The 22047-nt window shown below is 36.3% G+C and overlaps 1 protein-coding gene across 3 annotated transcripts in view; it reads right to left on the bottom strand.

Moving 5' to 3' along the window:
* Positions 1 to 22047, bottom strand: part of LOC123552309 (cytochrome b5 reductase 4-like) — a 76896-nt gene that overhangs the window by 14104 nt on the left and 40745 nt on the right. For all 3 annotated transcript variants that reach the window (XM_045341864.2, XM_053541814.1, XM_045341863.2), the window contains exons 6-12: positions 19520 to 19619; positions 18461 to 18493; positions 8355 to 8412; positions 4670 to 4821; positions 4197 to 4229; positions 3397 to 3522; positions 1585 to 1725 (exon numbers count right to left, since the gene is read on the bottom strand). In XM_045341864.2, the coding sequence (XP_045197799.2) occupies positions 1585 to 1725; positions 3397 to 3522; positions 4197 to 4229; positions 4670 to 4821; positions 8355 to 8412; positions 18461 to 18493; positions 19520 to 19619 (643 nt within the window). The remainder of the gene's footprint in view (positions 1 to 1584; positions 1726 to 3396; positions 3523 to 4196; positions 4230 to 4669; positions 4822 to 8354; positions 8413 to 18460; positions 18494 to 19519; positions 19620 to 22047) is intronic.

The raw sequence follows: 22047 nt of genomic DNA, 5'->3' as shown, positions 1-22047 counted from the left end.
GAAAAGTGCCTTCATGTAAAAAGTTAACGTTGGCCCCTGTGACCTTGACCTTTGACCTGGTGACCCCAAAGTCAGTATGGGTGGTGTACTCAATAAGTACTATCAGCATGTGAAGTCTGAAGGTCCTGGGTGCAGTGGTTCGCAAGTAAAGTGCCTTTATGCAAAAAATTAACGTTGTGACGAACGAACTAACAAACGGACAGACAGTTGAAAACTAATATGCCTCCCTTTGGGGGCATAAAAAGCTCAAGCATAAACGTTGTGAAATATGGTATTTTTGTTAAATCAGTGCACATAACTCTGGCCTGCCTACTCTGATCTGGCCTATTATAAAACTAAATAAAGTCTGGTTGAAATCCCATCAGTAGTTTCAGAGAAGTAATCCTGACAAACTTTCATGGCAGATGGCCAGACAGACAGACTGACTGATAAATACTACATCTGCGATTCTACATTCCATTAATAGTATGCTGAATGTATCTGTGAAAATCTTCATTCTCAATTTCTGCAGTTTTACAAATGCTATGATCTACATTACTCCAGTCATAAGGAAGCTGACATTATCAATAACATTTCTAGATAAATTGTAGATTCCTGACCACCACGATATTTGTTAATTGTAAAACATGCATGGCCCCCCATGATAGGTTGTCCCATTTTCAGTCCCATTATCACTATGACCTTGACATTTGACCTACTAACTCCCAAAATAACAGGAGTCATCAACTTCATAAGCCCAAACAAGCTACCAAGTTTGAAGGTTCTGGGTTGAGTGGAACCAGTTTTCAAGGTTCAGGCCCCTGTTACATTGACTTTTGAACAACTGACCCCAAATATATTAGGAGTCATCTACTTCATAAGCCCAACCATGCTATCAATCATGAAGGTTCTGGGCAAGTTGTTCTCAAGTTACTGGGCAGAAACTGTTTTAAGGTTCAGGCCACTGTGACCTTTATCTTTGACCTACTCACCCTCCCAAAAAATAGGGGTAATCAAGTTCATTAGCCCAATCAAGCTACCAAGTTTGAAGGTCCTGGCTCGAGTTGTCCTCAAGTTAATGAGTGGTAACGGTTTCCAAGCTCATGACCTTGACCTTTGTCCTTCTGATCTCAAAAACAATAGGGGTCATCTACTCCAAAACTCAATCAAGCTACAAAGTTTGAAGGTCCTGGGTCAAGTGGTTCTCCAGTTATTGTGTGAAAAACGTTTCCAAGGTTCGGCCCCCTGCGACCTTGACCTTTGACCTACTGACCCCAAAAACTATGTGCTTCATCAACTCTATAAGCCCAATCATACTTCTGAGTTTGAAGGTCCTGGATCAAGTTGTTATTGGGCCGGAACTATTCTACAGACTGACCAACAGATGAGACTGACAGGTGCAAAGCAATATACTCCAGCTTCTTTGATGGGAGGCATAATATGGGTTCCATATGACCAAGTATTTGGCTATAACTTTGCTATATCCTTTGATTTAAATAGCAAATTAAAGAACTGAACTTAGAATGACAACTAAACTTTGAATGAAAACATGTTCCTAATATCCAAGTTTTTGCTTTACCTGAGTTTAACTGTAAACAGCTTTACCTTCTATAGTATGTTTTATATGAACATGCCACCCAGTGGGTACTTTCATTCGACATCCTCTAGGTAGACAGAGGCAGTAGAGATTGGTATCTTGTGTAATGGCTTCTATCTTCTCTATAGTACAGTCTCTGAATGCAGGATCTAAAAATATACAGGTGAGGCTAAAAATATTGCAATAGATAGGATTTTTTTATTTCTTCAAATTTCTTATCCAGCACATTCTCAAAACAAATTTATAACTACAGTAAAACTGCTTGTGGTTGCAGGGGGATGAGTAAAACACTACAGTTATTAAGTGTTTCGGACAACTAAAACATAAGATATAAGGAAAACTCCAAGATAAAGTTGAATATCAAGAATGTATTTTATTACAATACCTGCAGTACAGAACTTCCCTAAGTTACCAACCACATGATTTCAACATGAATACTTTCAATACCGTTACAAGGATTTAACCAGGTACTTCCTCAGCTTAATACACAAGCTTTCAAATATCTTCAGGACAGACACAGGTATCTGGGTAGGATGTGTGACTGAGAGGATGAGTGTTCAAATCTCGGTGAGAGGGGAATTTTGACTGCAGTCTCCACAATCCCTTACCAAAAGCACAAAGTACCAGTAAAAAAAACACCAGGAAGTAGGCAGTAAGCATTGTTTATATATGTAGTTATGAGATCTTTCTCTAGAATCAATGGAAAATAAATAGATTAACAAGAGCTCGTCGAACACGAAATGCCCCCCTTGATACATTCAGTAATTGCACAAGGAACAGAAATTATTTGCTCACTGTAAACAAAAGGTTCTGTTCAATGTGACATTGATCTTTGACCTACTGACCTCAAAATTAACAGTGGTCATGATCAACCTCCATATCAAGTTTAGTGATCCTAGGCCCAAGCGTTCTCAATGTATTGTCCGGAAAGGGTTTAACTGTTCCGAGTCAATGTGACCTTGACCTTTAGCCTACAGACCTCAAAATCTATAGGGGTCATCTACAGGTCATGACCAACCTCCCTATCAAGTTTCATGATCCTAGGTCCAAGCATTCTCAAGCAATTGTCTGGAAACGGTTTAAATGTTCCGGGTCACTGTAACCTTGACCTTTGACCTACTGACCTTTAAATCAATAGGGGTCATTGCTGGTCATGATGAACCTCTCTATCATCTTTAATGACCCTTGGCTCAAGTGTTCTCAAGTTATCATCCAGAAACCGTTTAACTGTTCCTGGCCAATCTGACCTTGAACTTTGACCAAATGACCTCAAAATCAATAGGGGTCATCTGCTGGTCATGATTAATCACCCTATCAATTTTCCTGATCCTTCTTGTGTTATCAACCGGAAACCGTTTAACTGTTCAGGGTCACTGTGACCTTGACCTTTGACATACAGATCCCAAAATCAATAGGGGTCATCTGCAGGTGATGACCAACACTCCTATCAACTTTCATGATCCTAGGCCCAAGCATTCTTGAGTTATCATCCGGAAACGGATTGGTCTACATACAGACCGACTGACCGACAGACATCTCCAAAACAATATACCCCTCCTTCTTTGAAGGGGGGCATAAAAATATAGCTATCTAACCATGTCCTGTCAGTCTCTTTCCAAAATACAAGCAGACTGTCCTTAAGAACCACAGAACAGTAACCAAGAAAAATAATTCTAGCAAATGATCTGTTTGAACGAGTCTGTTCACAAGAAAAAAATCTGACATGGAATGAGCAGCTCCTCTCATGTCTGCTAGCACAGGCTTAAACATAATACTATAATGATGGACTCCATGATCCTAGATATAACAGTCTTACTTACTGTAATTTTTATCTGGTATATACAGATTATGTTTGTCGAGATGTTTTCCTATACTGGACCACTGCACATCTGGCTGTGCTTTCTCCAGAACTATCTCCACTTTCCCACTATCTTCAGATATATTCACTGAAATAAAGCAAGATGCAGCAGCTTTGAAAACAAAAGATTATAAACTTGTCTTTGGAAAACAGTCTTAGAATGCAGCCTTGCTTTTGGCCAATTTGAAAACAGAATCAACCAATCAGATGCTAAAGCTTTGAGACTGGCCTCTAATCTCACTTCTAGAACCTTAAACAAGAGAAATGATGTCTATAACACATTTTTTGAGGGAGTTAACTTTTAACAATTTTTCAAAAGGTGAACATTCAATTAACTTCCAAAAGCATTTTACAGACACTAACCTAATACAGTGAAACACTGAATGTTCAAAGCTGCAAATGGACAAGCAACAATGCTATCCATGGTCTCGAGCATTCTAAATGTATAAAATATAAGGGAAACAAACAGGCACCACATTTGCTCAAATAAGCCCTTTTACTCAAGACACTAATGCTCGAGTGAGTAGTGTTTGACTGTACTTAAAATATTACTCTAATCTGTATTATTCTTAATACTTTAAATTACGAAAGTAATATACAAGTCAGATTTAAATTCTTCACCATAAATTAAGGAACTAATGAGTCAAGTACTACAGCATTTACTTTTTGAACAAACTATTGACATACATGTATTTATATAGGCAAACTTCACTTAATTGACTGTCAACAGCAGCAATTACTCCCTACAGATATATAACTTACCATGGTAACTGTCTGTTACATCTTTCTCTAGATCTGTTAGTAAAAACAGAAATATACATGTATTTATTTTGAACAGGTACATATTATACATGAAAACTTACTGACACATTTGCCTTGAAGAATCAATTATCTACATACAGCTGGGACTTGCCATCTAGAACTTGCTTTTCTTGAATTCCAGCCATTCAAAGAAATTTTCATCCTGTCCTGAACACGTGCATAAAGTATTTTTTTATAGACAAATTTCTGTTATCTTGAAGTAAAATGCTCAGTCTTGTTGAATTCAAGATACTAAGTTTCAACTACATATTAATTGACATACAATTACAGTATGTCTATAACTAAAGCATAAACCACCGATTCCATAGAAAACTGCAGATGTTATAACATGAAACAAACATGCCTTAATATATGACTGAAAATTTTACCACAATATTACTTGGTTTGTCACCGTATCATGGAAAAGAGCTTACCTAAATGTATGTAGAAGACCGATTGTTTTATATGCATTGTGACTAGAAGCGACCTCTCCTCCCAATCTATAATCACGTTCTCATCTTTCATCTCCGTCCATTTTGTGTACGCTACCACTGATACTGTCTTATTGCTCTGGTACCAGTCAAACCTATAATACACCAGACCGAGTCAAGCCTTCTACCTTTATTGAAAACATCAGAATTTTCTCTTTTGTTTAATCTATTTATTTTACACTGACTTATAAGTTCTAACAACTTATGTTAACTATTTGTAGAAATTAATTCATGGAATTTTGACCGGTACTCATGCTCAAAAATGGTAAAGGATTGTAGTTAAATTCTACTCATACATGGGTTGAAGTCTGATGTGTTACTCCTGTACCACTATAATAAAATTTATAAAATAGATCTATTTTGAATATACCCAATTCTTTCAGGATCACATTAACACTCATGGAATGAAAAATCTCTGACACAGAAACTCAAGCAACATTTTTAAAATTCCCAGTGGGGCCAAGTCATTGTTTATTTCATAAATTAAGCCTTTTTTGAATTTATGGCCATTATAGAAGATATTCTGAACTCAATTTGAGGTCATGAAAATCTTTAAAACTAAGTAATGCATTGTGATACATGATGTCAAAGGTACAACCCAGTTTTTTCAAATTTGCAGAAGGACCAGTAATTTCTCCTTTTTTTTTTAATACTTGTTACAGAGGTTTGAGCATACATTACTTCTAAAGGCACTCAACTTCTATATAGGTCAAGCTACAATAAACTAGTTTGTTTTGTAGGGTTTTACATCGCATGAGCACAGCACAGGTCTTACAGTAAATTTTCAGGTTTAATGGCAGAGGAGGACCCTACTGTTGGATCAACCTAATCAATAACAAGGTTTTTTTGCAAATTGCGGCTTTTTTTTGCAAGATCTAGATACAGTTGTATAAGCCATACATCATTCTAAAGGTCTTCAAAGGGTAGTAGTAGGATCATTTTTTTAAAAATATCTTTAGGAATGTATTTTTCCTACTGTAAATTGTTTTCTGAAATTTTACAAAATTTTGCATGAAAATGTTGCTAATATGCAAACTAAGATATCCTGAAAGTTTTATAACAATCCATCAACCAAGTGTTAAAACAGCCAAAATTTCAGACAAAAAATACCCCTTCAAAATAATTTTGTGATGGCAAATTCAGATTCAATCAAGATATCTTAAAAATTTAAAAAGATTCTATAACTTGTACCACCCTAAGATTTCTTTATAACTAGAGCTACTTTTGAGAAAAGCGCATGTCTCCCACAACTGCCTAATCATCTAAACACTAAGTCAGTGTTTTTATACTGTTTAGTCACAACAAATATACCTTTGAAGAGTAAAATGCCTGATTTTCAGTAATTCAAGGGCCATAATTCTGAAATGCCTATACCAATTTTGCTAGTTATCGAACCTGGGAGAGGAATTATGGTCATACACATTTTGTTTAAGTTTGGTGAAGATCGGATAAAAAATGTTTGACTTGGAATGCGGACAAGATGAATGGTTTTTGGTGCATGTTTGAGAATGAAGACTTCAGCATTTCTATGAGTTTAGGTGAATCATTAGTTATTGTCAAGGGCCATAATTCCGAAGTGTCTTAACCGATTTGGCTAGTTATCGAACTTGGCCAAGGTCTTATTAGCAAACACATTTTGTTCGAGTTTGGTGAAGATCGGATACGAAATGTTTGACTTAGAGTGCAGACAAGATGAATGGTTTTTGGTGCATGTTTGAGAATGAAGACTTCAGCATTTTTATGAGTCTAGGTGATTCATTAGTTATTGTCAAGGGCCATAATTCCGAAGTGTCTTAACCGATTTGGCTAGTTATCGAACTTGGCCAAGGTCTTATTTGCAAACACATTTTGTTCGAGTTTGGTGAAGATCGGATATGAAATGTTTGACTTAAGAGTGCGGACAAGATGAATGGTTTTTGGTGCATGTTTGAGAATGAAGACTTCAGCATTTTTATGCATCCAGGTGATTCATAAATTATTGTCAAGGGCCATAATTCCGAAGTGTTTTGGCCGATTTAGCTAGTTATCAAACTTGGCTGAGGCCTTATGGTCAAACACATTTCGTTCAAGTTTGGTGAAGATCGGATGAGAAATGTTCGACTTAGAGTGCAGACAAGATGAATGGTTTTTGGTGCATGTTTGAGAATGAAGACTTCAGCATATTTATGCATCTAGGCGATTCATAAATTATTGTCATGGGCCATAATTCCGAAGTGTTTTGGCCGATTTAGCTAGTTATCGAACTTGGTTGAGGTCTTATGGTCAAACACATTTTGTTTAAGTTTGGTGAAGATCAGATGAGAAATGTTCGACTTAGAGTGCAGACAAGATGAATGGTTTTTGGTGCATGTTTGAGAATGAAGACTTCAGCATATTTATGCATCTAGGTGATTCATAAATTATTGTCAAGGGCCATAATTCCGAAGTGTCTTGGCCGATTTAGCTAGTTATCGAACTTGGTTGAGGTCTTATGGTCAAACACATTTTGTTTAAGTTTGGTGAAAATCGGATGAGAAATGTTCGACTTAGAGTGCGGACAAGCTTTGTGACAGACAGACACATAGACAGACTGGAGTAAATCAATATGTCTCCCACACCACTGTGTGGTGGGAGACATAATGATGTATAACAATAATGGTATTGCATTATATTCAACCTTTACCCTGCTTAATTTCTTAAATGAACTGATCCATCGTTCAATTTGGGCAGTTCCATTTATTATTGAAAGGTGTGTTCACTGAAAATTTACTGACTGTATAGCAAACAGTGCAGACCATGATCAGCTTGCACGGATATGCAGGTTGATCTTGGTCTGCCCTGGTTGCAAAGGCAAATTCACTTGCCGCCAACAGGTTAAAGGTTAAAGACAAATCAGGGATAAACCTTATGGAAAAGTGAGACAAGCTGTTAGAGCCACTCTAAGTATCAGTCAACCTTCTGCAAGCCAGCTAGAGGGCTGGGTATTAAAATTAAAGCGATTCAAAGTCAGTGACCTTAACCACTGGGGCCACTAAGGCCCCCGCAAATAAAACTTGTCAGAAAACTAGGAATACATTATGTTTCTTGATTACACCAGTATAGACTAGAGCTGCCACAGGAGTGACGAATTACATGAATTATACCCCCATAATACGGACCTTGACCTTTGACCTACTGACCTAAAAATCAATAGTCATCTGCTGGTCATGACCAACCTTCCTATCAACTTTCATGATCCTAGGCCCAAGCATTCTCAAGTTATCCTCTGGAAACGGTTTAACTGTTCCTGGTCACTGTGACCTTGACCTTTGACCTACTGACCTCAAAATCGAACTTAACCTGTATTTTATGATGTTACACCTGTGTACCAAAGTTTTTGATCCTAGGCCCAAGCATTCTCAAGTTACCTTCCAGAAACCGTTTAACAGTTCCAGGCATTGTAAACTTGACCTTTGACCTCAAAGTCCAACTTGACCTGTATTTAATGATGTTACACCTGTGTACCAAAAATTATTTAAATCTGTCAAGCCTTTCATGAGTTATAGTCCGGAAACCATGAAAACCAACCGACCTATATACCCCCTATAATGAAACACCACTTACAAAATTTAATGGGAAAATGACTAGCACAAGCAAGCAAGACATTTACCTTGGTTTCTGCTCAGGTGGTGTAGGTGGAGTCAAGAAAGTTGGTGCAGCTATCCCACCTGAAACATGGGGAATTTCATGAAACAAAATGATTTACTTAGATATATCTGCATTCTGTTTCAGACTTTGATAAAGATAGTTTAGCAGCTGAAACAATCTGAAATAGTGATGTATTTGTTAACATTTAAACCATTTCGACATTTTGAAATACTGCCAATCTTTGATTGAAAGAAAATAAAATGGGTGGGAATTGTAGATATTTGTTGCAATCTAATTCATTGATTAAAGCAACCAAGACTAAGAACTGATAAAGCATATAAAGTATAATAAGTATATGGTTGTTAAATACAAGGGCTCATCATCATAACCAAAATGAAGTAGTATGTAGTTCCAGCTACAACAACTTAACTGGCACTATGCATTATTTTCTGACAGTCATGTCCACTAATTTATACACTAAACAGTATGACATTGCAACATTTGCACTGATTCTCAGGAGAAAACTGATCACCTGAAGCTTTGTGTGTAAACAAACACATTTCATTTACTTTCCCATTATACATATAAACATCTAATGTTTTAGTTTGGCATATGTATTTAGTGTACTACCACCAAGTATGTCCCAATCGATTTTTTAAAGGGGTAACATGCCTGTGAACCTCTGGATTGCTCTAGATCAAGTTTCAAACCAGAGACGCTTTGTAATTACTACAAATATTAATAAATTAGGCCAGGAAAAACAAGAGGACCATGATGGTCCTGAATCGCTCACCTGTCCCCACATGACCCAGTTTTGAACTGAGTATGACGTCGTTTTTTCTATTATTTGACATAGTGACCTAGTTTTTGAGCTCATGTGACCAAGGTTTGAACCTGACCTAGATATCATCAAGATAAAAGTTCTGACCACTTTTCATGAAGATCCATTGAAAAATATGGCCTCTAGAGAGGTCACAAGATTATCTGACCTACTGACCTAGTTATTGATGGCACGTGACCCAGTTTCAAATTTGACCTAGATATCATCAAGGTGAACATTCTGACCAATTTTCATCAAGATCCATTCAAAAGTATGGCCTCTAGAGAGGTCACAAGGTTTTTCTATTTTTAGACCTACTGACCTAGTTTTGGACCACAGTTGACCCAGTTTCAAACTGGACCTAGATATCATCAAGATGAACATTCAGACCAACTTTCATACAGATCCCATAAAAAATATGGCCTCTAGAAAGGTCACAAGGTTTTTCTATTATTTGATCTACTGACCTAGTTATTGAAGGTACATGACCCAGTTTCGAACATGACCTAGATATTATCAAAGTGAACATTCTGACCAATTTTCATGAAGATCCATTCATAAGTATGGCCTCTAGAGAGATCACAAGGTTCTTCTATTTTTAGACCTACTGACCTAGTTTTTGACTGCATGTGACTCAGTTTCATACTTGACCTAGATATCATCAAGATGAACATTCAGACCAATTTTCATACAGATCCCATTGAAAATATGGCCTCTAGAGAGGTCACAAGGTTTTTCTATTATTTGACCTACTGACCTAGTTTTTGAAGGCACTTGACCCAGTTTCAAACTTGACCTAGATATCATCAAGGTAAACATTCTGACCAATTTTCATGAAGATCTTGTGAAAAATATGGCCTCTAGAGAGGTCACAATGTTTTTCTCTTTTTAGACCTACTGACCTAGTTTTTGACTGCACGTGACCCAGTTTCGAACTTCACCTAGATATCATCAAGGTGAACATTCTGACTAATTTTCATAAAGACCCCATGAAAAATGTGACCTTAGAGTGGTCACAAGCAAAAGTTTACGCATGCACGGATGCACAGACGATGGACGCTGCGTGATCACAAAAGCTAACCTTGTCACTTTGTGACAGGCGAGCTAAAAATATGTATATAGGGATACCTTTCAAGTCAAGTAACCCTAAACACATACATTTGTATATTTTTTAATCTGACCCTGTGTTTAAAGCGGCAGTAAGCCTAAAAACCTCTGAATGGCCTCTAAACCATTGACCAGCCTTTGTAGTAATAACCAGCAGCAATAAATATTTGTGATCCCAGAATTAGAAACAAGAGGTCATCTCATGATGTTGAATGTGTATGAAGTTTGAAAACATTAGCCTTAGCAGTTTAACAGAAACTGCTTACATGTGAAATTTCTGTGACTCAGAAGCCAATGAGACAGTGACAACAAAAGCTCTACTATTTGAAAATTTTCAAATAATTTCTAATAGTCGAGCTAAACAATAATGAAATTTTATGAGGATTTTGTCCACTTATTCAAAATTCAGCAGGAGAGGTTACTGTAAGTGTATTAATATTAGCGGAGTACTAATTTTCGTGCTATTAGCGGGATCGGGCATGCGCTAATTCATGTCTAGCGCTAATATTAGACTGAAATGAAAGGCTTTCCTAATAAAAAGTTACATTTATCGTATTGAGAAAAATGTATTGTGTAAATATGACAATAACTGTATTCCTAACTAATATTCTGCTGAAAGTTTTGCTGTTTAAACATCAGTACAAAAGTCATCTATTTTTGTAAATTAAGTTGCATTTTTCATCAAGTTTCAAGTTCCTTCAGAGTAGATCGTCGTTTGTCTGGTGGCGCTAATTACGAGTGTCACCATAACATTTTACTGCTTTGAAAACCAAGTGTGAATTTGAAAACAAACAATTATCACCATTCTGCACTGTAAACATGTACAAATGTACAGTATACAGAGTAACATGATCTAAGAATTTAGATTTTATGTCATACTGTAGACCTATGCATGTTTATTTGCAGGCCGTGTCAATTTTATTACGAATACCAGTCAGCCGCCGGCCATTTAGTATTGTCGAAATTCTGATGGGCAGTATAAGCCAATTCGCGTGAATAGGCTTCATTCTTGAATGTTTCGGGCTATTCTGTATTTCATCGGAAATTGGTGTTTCAGATACCGCCAAATGGTTATTTTAGCGCTGCTGATACTGCGCTAATACAAGTACGCGCTAATAATAAAAATTATTTTTCTTTTAAAATAATTTGATTTATTTTTAGAGAAATCAAATGTCACGTCCGTTGCTATGAAACCGATACGCCCTCGCGCTTATCGTTATAAATTGGTACCCGAGCTTATACAAGCCTGTAGCTAGTTAAATTTGATATCGGTAAACAGTCTGTTAAACTTGCATAAAAAGCTGAGAATTCTCGTGCAGCTCTCTGTCTGTTTTTGTACGTTGGCTGAGCGAGTACATGTAAAGTTGACAATTTTGAGTTGACAATTTTATAAAGAATTTAATTCTCTACGCTTGCCGAGAGGTTGTAATAAGAGAAGCGGGCTGGTCTGACAACAACCGTCAATGAAGAGAACAGGCGTAATACGAGAGGTCCGTCGTAAATGAAAAGCCGACGAGTGTAACCTTGAAAGCAGGCCTGCTGGCGAACTTGTGGCACCTGAAGGTCGAACAGTCAACACTGGTGACATTGACGATAGAGGAAACAGACTACTACAGGATTATTCTGGTGGGTCAATTGTTATTGATTTTGAACAAATTCTTTCAAATTCTGATGTAGTTCTTTCTAATAACTGTATAAGTAGCAATATTCCATGTGCTAATAATAATTCTCAAAGTGGGTGTGGCGGCATAATGGTATAAAAATCCTCTTTTTGCAAGTAAATTCCTTCAAACATCGCGGTCACAAAGATGTTTTTCAGTTCGGATAATTAACTCGGCCAAATCACCAGCTAATATAAACGCTTTGAAACGATATGCACGTGATAACGGTAAAGTAGATGGGTGGTTTTAACCAAGAGTTTCCTATTCTCGATTGCTTTGAATTCAAAAAATCTTTGCTCGGTTGCACTGAATTCTTGTATAATACAGAAAGAAATAAGGAAGATGAAGCAGGAAGGGTTGCGGGCCCATTTGTATCGCCTATTAGTATCGTCCCGTAGAAACTGAATCATTACATTGACCTAGTTTTATGGTAAGGTTAGTTCAAAATCTAGGATGAACGGGTTTCGGACGGCAAAAGTACATACTGGTTGGTGCACGGTCCGGGACAACTGGGTATGAAAGAGGTAGTCATCATAGGAAAATTTAGCAGTGAATATTAGAAAAATGTAGTAGTGAAGATGTATAAGTAAATAAACAGTAAAGAAACTAGTAATTAGTTATTTAAACGGCTCACGCGAAATTTGGGCGTCACGTTCATAAAAAACGTGTGTAAAGTTCATTATTTAATATTATGGCCTCAAACTTACAGCACCGCTAGAGAATAAATATAGCTGGAATTCTATAGCATTTTTGATAAATTATTGACAGAAAGTTCAACAAAATTACATAAAAACAGCTGATTTTATACAGGATTACATGTGAGATTTTATATGGCACTATCATAAATAACTACTAAGTTTTTATAGTAAATACATGTAAAACACTTTATGCACATAATTCAAACTTTTGGCCGGAAAACACAAAAAACAGTATAGAAAAATATTTAATGATGAATAAGTGGCAGCAATTTAAAAACATAGAGTAAACGGTTACATGTCAAGCATTCTACTTTATCGACATGGCATATTCAACGAGGCGTGTAGCTTATATTGAACAGGTGTGTGCGTGACCTATATATCGGCCGTGTACGTACAGAATAAATATGTCGTTTTAAAATAAACATTAGATTTACTGTTATCATCCTAAAAGTAGCGTATTGACAGTTCATTGCCACAACAGTTGCCATTTAGATGTTTTTGTAAGTCATGAAGAGAACCGCGGGTCTTTGTGGATAATTTTGCTAATAAACAACTACAACATTAGAAGACAGCATTTGAACAGAAAATAACATCTTATATTATTAGAAAACAAAACAAAAATAATTAAAATAAATATATTAATAAATGAATTAATAAGTAAATAAATGAAAAAAATAAATTAGAGAAAGAAAGATTCTGTCTGCTAAAAGACATCATAAGGTAAATACAATCTTTGCTGCAGGGCTGGGCTATCGCATTTGGCAACTGTGTTTAAAAGATTATATTTCTAAGAACATGGCTTCCAATCGATAAGAATTTTGGGGGATAAATTTCTGAAAATTTATTGTGGCGGGAAAATTCTATCGACTGGAAAGTGACCGGGCGTTAGATTCGTTAATCGGTATCAGTTTAAACGTTTTTTGACTTAACACTATTGTAAGCCCGATTGATCTAGCTCGCGCGTTGTCATAATAGACGCAAACGTGAACCGCAATTAGTATTTAACCTTAGTTTGTTTAAGTTGCTGCATTGCGTTGCAATTACAGATTTTCCGTTAAGGTATGATTTTTGATTATTCGGACTGACTGGCATGTCACGCTTGGTCTCCTTCCCGTCGAGTGAATTTTTCATCAACTTGGTCGGAGCCCTCGCGCTTACCCTATCAAGTTTAATTAGAGCGGCCGTTACAACCCATCTTATTATAATACTATCCCATCTTTTTATAATATTATCTTCAAACCAACTTGACAGGAGCTTCTGTGCCTACCCTGTCTCGTTGAAAATGTTACTGCGTATTTAAGATTGAATTAGGTTTTAATTACTTAACGGATAACTTTATTTTTGTCATATTTAATTTTTGTTGTTGAGTATGTTCAGAATTGTTGGCAAGGCAGTTAAGTTCATTAACCTTCATCAGCTGGGCAGGAGCCTCGGGCGTACCCGGTCCCGTTGAGGAGGTTACTTATTTTTGACATAAAAAGTTATTAATTATTTAACTTATGATCACTTTATTTTGTTACATTTGTTGTTATGATAGAATTGTTTGCAAGGTAATTATTAAACATATAGAGGAGGCAATGTGTGTTTATTTTTATTTCGAGTAATTTCAAATAATAAAAATTATTTTTCTTTTAAAATAATTTGATTTATTTTTAGAGAAATCAAATGTCACGTCCGTTGCTATGAAACCGATACGCCCTCGCGCTTATCGTTATAAATTGGTACCCGAGCTTATACAAGCCTGTAGCTAGTTAAATTTGATATCGGTAAACAGTCTGTTAAACTTGCATAAAAAGCTGAGAATTCTCGTGCAGCTCTCTGTCTGTTTTTGTACGTTGGCTGAGCGAGTACATGTAAAGTTGACAATTTTGCCCACCCGCCACACCCCATAATGAGATTACAAAGGCGCCGCTTGCAATGCTCTGTTTTATAAAATGCCTTTCCGTCCAGTTTCAATATGACAATGATAATGACGCAGTTTATTTGATGTAGCGGCCACCGGCCCAAAATTAAAATATGCATGTATATACAATTAGCAGTATACATTTATGGAATACGGGACGTAAATTAAAATCTTATTCATAATATAAACCTATTAACTTGTATACTTTAGTTTCATGTATATAGTACATATTATTATATTTAAAGCAAACGTTTACGTTCTATGAAATCATAGTATGCGTACATGGCAACATTTTTATTGCTACTGCTTATAAGGATAATAAATGAGTAGACATAAATTGATACAATATTTCCTGGAATATGCTTTGCTCTTAATTTCTGTAAACAAGGACATAGCAAAAGGAAGTGCATTTAATTTTCTTTACCAGTTCCACATAATTTACATATATGTTCATTTTGTCAACATTGTTATATTATCCTCTCTCTATCTCGAGCTGTTTCAGTAGGAGAGTTGAGACAGATTTTCTGCTCTAGTCATATATTTCAGATCGTTACTTGACGAGGATGAGTGTACAAATAAATCAAAAGGTTTCCAAAGACGATTTCACACATATTTGCTCGAAGTATTGGACTGCTGAAGACAATGATTAGATGTGGAACACGGATAATATGCCATTCAGCAAGTGTGGAGATAAACAGTAACATAAGATGTGTTATCAATTTTAATGTGTGTTATTTAATTATGTGCGTTTAAATGCCAAGTGTTTGTATACTCTGGATTCTCAATCAGATAACGTTCATTATAAATATATTGTTTTAAAGCTTGTTATGGAACTTGCTTTTAAAGGGATAAAATTATTTATTTTATGCTTTTATGGTAGCCTACGACACAATAATTTAATTGTCGCTCTACGTTATCATGATATATTACTGGAGAATTCAAGTTGGCAGGGGGAGACTGCGTGATATCTATATTAAATGCATTTAGTAAGCGTTTATAATTATATCTAATCTAGAGCATCTTTGTTAGACATTCAGCTATCATTTCTCGTCGGTCGTTTCCAATTCGTACCCGAGGGGACATGACAGCTTCAATAATGTAGTTAGCTGGTTGCATCGCAATTGCCACATACGTTCTTGCAAACCGTTGCTTGTACGAGTTTAATCGCTGTTGTGTAGTTTGCTTTGCCTAAGACTACAATACATAATAGCATAATGTTTTAGGTGTTATGACACGAAGTTGCTTTGGGTTACTAAGTCCGGGTCTTATGGTACAGTAGAACCTAGATTGCCTGGCGTTGCATGAAAGGCATCAGTATATAGTAAACACTTTGCAGTAAATATTTAGTTATCTACGATTGCAGTAAAATACCACAGTTTTGATACTGTTTTCTAATAAAATGTTATGACTCGAAGTTGCTTTGGATCACTCAGTCCGGTTCTTATTACGGTAGGACATTGACTGCTTTGTGTTGTATAAAAGGCATCAGTAAATAGTATAAAGATTTTTTCAGTGAAAATTTATTTATGTAGTATTTATATGATTGCAGTAGAATACCACAATTTTGATGCCATTCTCTAATTAAGTGTTATAACTCGAAGTTGCTTTGGGTCACTAGGTCCGGCACTCGTAGTACAGTAGGATCTAAACTGCTTTGCATTGCAAAAAAGGCATCTGTAAATAGTATAAAGATTTTGCAGTAAGTATTTAGTTAAGATTGCAGTAGAAGACCAAAGGTTTGATGCCATTCTCTGATAATTTGTTTTGACTCGAAGTTGCTTTGGGTCACTAGGTATATCTGTTATAGCTAGGTAGGACTTAGATTACTTTACAAAGACTACAGTGACATTTCACAGGCTGGATGCCATATTTTAATAAAGTGTTATGACTCGAAGTTGCTTTGGGTCACTAGGTCCGGCTCTTATAGTACGGTAGGACCTAGATTGCGTTGCATTGCGTGTAAGGCATCAGTAAATATTTTGCCAAGTTTGCTGCAGTAAATATTTAGTTAAGATTGCAGTGGAATGTCACGGGTTTGATGCCAATCTATAATAAAGTGTTATGACTCGAAGTTGCTTTGGGTCACTAGGTCCGGCTCTTATAGTACGGTAGGACCTAGATTGCGTTGCATTGCGTAAAAGGCATCAGTAAACAGTACAAAGTTTTCTGTAGGAAGTATTTAGTTAAGTGTGCAGTGGAATATTATAGATTTGACGCCATTCTTTAATAAAATGTTATGACTCGAAGTTGCTTTGGGTCACTAGGTCCGGGTCTTATAGTGCGGTAGACCCAGATTGCGTTGCATTGCGTAAAAGGCATCAGTATGTAGTACAAAGTTTTCTGTAGGAAGTATTTAGTTTAGATTGCAGTGGAATATTACAGGTCTGATACCATTCTTTAATAAACTGTTGTGACTCGAAGTTGCCTTGGGTCAACAGGTCCGGTTTTTATTGTACGGCAAGACTCAAATTGCGTTGAGTTGCGTAAAGGGCATCAGTAAATAGTACAAAGTTTTCGGCAGTAAATAATTAGTTTAGATTGCAATAGAATACTACAGGTTTGATGCCATTCTTTAATAAAGTCGTATGACTCGAAGTTGCTTTGGATCACTTTGTTCGGCTCTTATAGTCCTGTAGGACCTAGACTGCTTTGCGTTGCGTAAAAAGGCATCGTTAAATAAAATAAAGATTTTTACAGTAAATATTTAGTAATGTAGTGTAAGATTGTAGTAGAATACCACAGTTTTGATGCCGTTCCCTAGTTAAGTATTATGACCGATTCTTATAGTGTGGTAGGACCTATATTGCTCGGGGTTGTGTAACAGGCATTAATAAACAGTAAAACACTGTAGTAAATAATTGGATTTAGGTAATGTAAGGTTGCTTATCTTTCTCTTTGATGATTTGTTTTTCGTCGTCAACAACGTGAGTACAAAGACTATGAGCTTGAATGGAGCCTCGCTTGTTTATAGTCCCAAACTTCTCTCAAGTAACGTGAACCGCAATTAGTATTTAACCTTAGTTTGTTTAAGTTGCTGCATTGCGTTGCAATTACAGATTTTCCGTTAAGGTATGATTTTTGATTATTCGGACTGACTGGCATGTCACGCTTGGTCTCCTTCCCGTCGAGTGAATTTTTCATCAACTTGGTCGGAGCCCTCGCGCTTACCCTATCAAGTTTAATTAGAGCGGCCGTTACAACCCATCTTATTATAATACTATCCCATCTTTTTATAATATTATCTTCAAACCAACTTGACAGGAGCTTCTGTGCCTACCCTGTCTCGTTGAAAATGTTACTGCGTATTTAAGATTGAATTAGGTTTTAATTACTTAACGGATAACTTTATTTTTGTCATATTTAATTTTTGTTGTTGAGTATGTTCAGAATTGTTGGCAAGGCAGTTAAGTTCATTAACCTTCATCAGCTGGGCAGGAGCCTCGGGCGTACCCGGTCCCGTTGAGGAGGTTACTTATTTTTGACATAAAAAGTTATTAATTATTTAACTTATGATCACTTTATTTTGTTACATTTGTTGTTATGATAGAATTGTTTGCAAGGTAATTATTAAACATATAGAGGAGGCAATGTGTGTTTATTTTTATTTCGAGTAATTTCAAATAAGTCGAAACTACTCAATTTAAGGCATTTGCGCTAAAATTTAGCTGCGCTAATATAAGTACACTTACAGTATGACCAGGAGGGGCTTTGTCCTACTGTTAGTTCTGTTAGATTGTTTTTATCTGTTTTGTTTACTTATCTAATTAACATGTCAATACTCATATTTTATGGTATTATTTGGAAGAAACATGCGACTTTAGTTTAAGATATCGCACATGAAAAAATTTGTAAACATTTCCACATAGCAAAAGTACTGATGTTAAGCAATATATATGTATGTTTAAAGGTATTTGATCCATTTTTTAAAAATATACAAACCATTTGGTACAGCTTCTAGACTGCTTTTCGAACCTGCAAATAACATAAAAATTTCTTCATCATTTCAATAATATTAAAACTAAGCTTTAAATTAAACAATATTTTACTATTTCAGCTTCAAACTGAACTCTTTCTCTGGTCTGTTTCCTTGACACAAAAAATTAAGAAAACTTTTATCATTCAACAAATAATTCACAACAACTCAACATTTATTTAAGAAATAATTTATAGCAAAACCGTGTTTTAACACTATTTATACATGATGGACAGTTATATGTTGAGTGTAATAATTTCACCAAGGCGTAGCCCGAGAAAAATTATTCGTACAACATATAGCTGCTAGAGTGTATAAATGAGCCGTGCCATGAGAAAATCAACATAGTGGGTTTGCGACCAGCAAGGATCCAGACCAGCCTGCGCATCCGCGCAGTCTGGTCAGGATCCATGCTGTTCGCTATCAAAGCCTATTGCAATTAGAGAAACTGTTAGTGAACAGCATGGATCCTGACCAGACTGCGCGGATGCGCAGGCTGGTCTGGATCCTTGCAGGTCGCAAACCCACTATGTTGATTTTCTCATGGCACGGCTCAAATAATGTTTAAACAAGGTTCTGCTATAAATTATTTCGATTCTACTATGTTTTTTACTGTAAAATTTAGATAACATATAACAGAACTGTTTCTTCATGCATGTATTGCGTCAAATGGTGTCATCACGCTCCTTTGTTTATACATGCCTTGACCGGAAATGGTAATACGTGTTGCGGAATAGTTCCATTAGAGCGCAATTGATGTCGAATTATTCTGCACAGTGAACACCCACCTGAATGTGTGTGTAAATTAATCAAGACAGTTGCACTATGTGACATTTCGTTTTAAACATATATTTCAAGTAAAATATTTGATCAAATTTGAACGCCCTATTTCTCGATCCATATATGGCACTAAATATCACATCGACATGTCAACATAGTATCGTTGTGATGATTTAAGCATTGCTAGTCATATTAGAATTGTATTTTAAAAATATAGAAAAATCATGTCAAAATGAAGATCTTACTTTTTCTTAGTAAAGCATTTCTTAACATCGGATTTTCAACCTTCAGTTTTCCTACCAGACACTTCTCCAACATAGATTCAGCATTTACCCATTTATGAATCTGAAATCATTTACACATGTTTTTAATAATCACATATCATCTTACCCACAATGTGGTAAGGCACATCAAGAACAACACTATAAATAAAATGGGAGGAGCAGAAAAGTAATGGTGGTTGGAGCTAAATTTGACAATTTATACAGATCATAATATTATGTAGAATTTTTTACTTATAGGTGGAGCTGTAATCAAAAAGTCTGAAAGGGTTTGAACATTTTTATGACAACTGGGTGATGAGGTAGTTAAATTGAAAATTCTGAAAAAAAAAATTTTGATACCAGTGCAAGATAAATCATAAAAATATATTTCCAGAAATATGACAAGAATGTAAGAGCAAATGTTTGATGTACACATAGCACTTCATCTTGTGGCATGTTTAGCTACAAATTCAGTTTATGTCATGAAAATGAAATAAATTATCAGGCATCTGGGCCAAAAAATGAATCCAACCCTTGCATTTCACAAAAAGCTGCAATGTTACATCCACATCATTCTGCCACACACCCCATTCTTTTTATAAATTTCTTTTAATATTGTCTTATCAAGCCATATGACCTGTTATGCCAAGGCACTTAAATGACAATTTGTCAAAGCCATTTCAATCTTGAAAACTGTAATCTTGCTGGTTTCTTGTCTACATTCCAATAAAGTGCCAATTTTCTAAATTCCTGAATTACTTTTATAGCAAATCTTCACTTCACAAACTGAGCTGATCTGGTAACACCTGATAAAACAATGAGCTAAAAGGAGAATGGGAGAAGCGGCCAGGGGCGAGGGTGAAATGGGCATGGGTGTGGAAGTTGGGGTATGAGAGATACCAGTTCTAAGATACAATAGGGTTATTATAACAGTAGCTTGATCTGGGATGCAGTATTCAGCTCGAGTGGATTTTGCCAGATCGGATCTCACGAGGCGCGCAAGGGCAGTGTGATCTGACCTGGGAAAATCCACGAGAGCCAAATACAAAGTCCCAGATCAAGCTACTGTTATAATGACCCTTTTATTATATACCTTTACCATTTTGATTCTTGTTTTCTTCTTGAACGAAATCCTCAATGTTTATCGATATTAAATGGAACTTACTGAAGTTTTTATGTGCGCTATTTATAGAAATGTGTCGGGTCATGCATATTAATGAAAATAGTCCGGCAGCATACAATACGGAAGGTACAATACAGAATTTAAAAGGTACAATATGGAATTTTTGTCTGTCTGTTCATATTTAATTGTGAAATACAAGCCGATTTTTTACAGAATTTATATAGGTATATAATAAAGTCTAAGATTAAGTGATATTAAGAAGCATGCCATTAAGTTAAACACTATTACAAGATCTTACCAAAGTGACCTTGACCTTTGAGGTACCTGACCTTATACCAAAAGTTGTCTGTCCCCCTGGGCCACTAAGATCAATCCTTATATGAGGTTTGATGCGTTAATTAAAGATCTTGAAATTGAGAATCTTGCCATAAAACTTGCAATATTCAACTCCAGTGACCTTGACCTGTAGGATAACTGAGCCTAAACTATCATCTGCCTTTTACCATTCTGAAGTTTGCTGATATCCAGTTAGCAGTAGATAAGAAGATAAAGTAAAATGGACAAGGCAGTCTGAACGACAGCTAAATCCCCCGCCACTGCTATGGATAGTGAAAGGGTAAACCTTTGATTTTAGCTGTGACCTTGACCTTGAACTGACATGGCTGACTCATGAATTCTGCACAACGTCTTGATGAGGTGATCATTTGACCCAAGTTTCATGAAAATCCTTCAAGGGGTTTAGGAGATACTGAGCTGAAACCTTTGACCTTCAGTTGTGACCTTGACCTTGAGTTGACATGGCTGACTCATGAGTTCTTGATGAGGTGATCATCTGACCCAAGTTTGATGAAAATCCTTCAAGGGGTTTAGGAGATACAGAGTGGACACCAAATGGAAGGCTCAAACCTTCTACCCTTAGTTGTGACCTTGACCTTGAGCTGGCATGGTTGACTCATAATTGCTGCATATCGTTCTGATGAGGTAATCATTTGACCCAAGTTTTATAAAATTCCTTCAAGGGGTTTAGGAGATATAGAGTGGACAGGAAATGGAAGGCTCAAACCTTTGACCTTCAGTTGTGACCTTGACCTTGAGCCAATATGGCTGACTCATAAGTTCTGCACATCGCCTTGATGAGGTGATTGTTTGACCCAAGTTTGATAAAAATCCTTCAAGGGGTTTACGAGATATAGAGCGGACACAAAATGGAAGGCTCAAACCTTTGACCCTAAGTTATGACCTTGACCTTGAGCCGGCATGACTGACTCATGGGTTCTGCACATCGTCTTGATGAGGTGATCATTTGACTCAAGTTTTATAAAATTCCTTCAAGGGGTTTAAGAGATATAGAGCAGACACAAAATGGAAGGCTAAAACCTTTGACCCT

The sequence above is a fragment of the Mercenaria mercenaria genome, chromosome 4 (genome assembly GCF_021730395.1).
Source record: "Mercenaria mercenaria strain notata chromosome 4, MADL_Memer_1, whole genome shotgun sequence".
NCBI lineage: Eukaryota > Metazoa > Mollusca > Bivalvia > Venerida > Veneridae > Mercenaria > Mercenaria mercenaria.
This window is presented reverse-complemented; position numbering and strand designations above follow the sequence as displayed.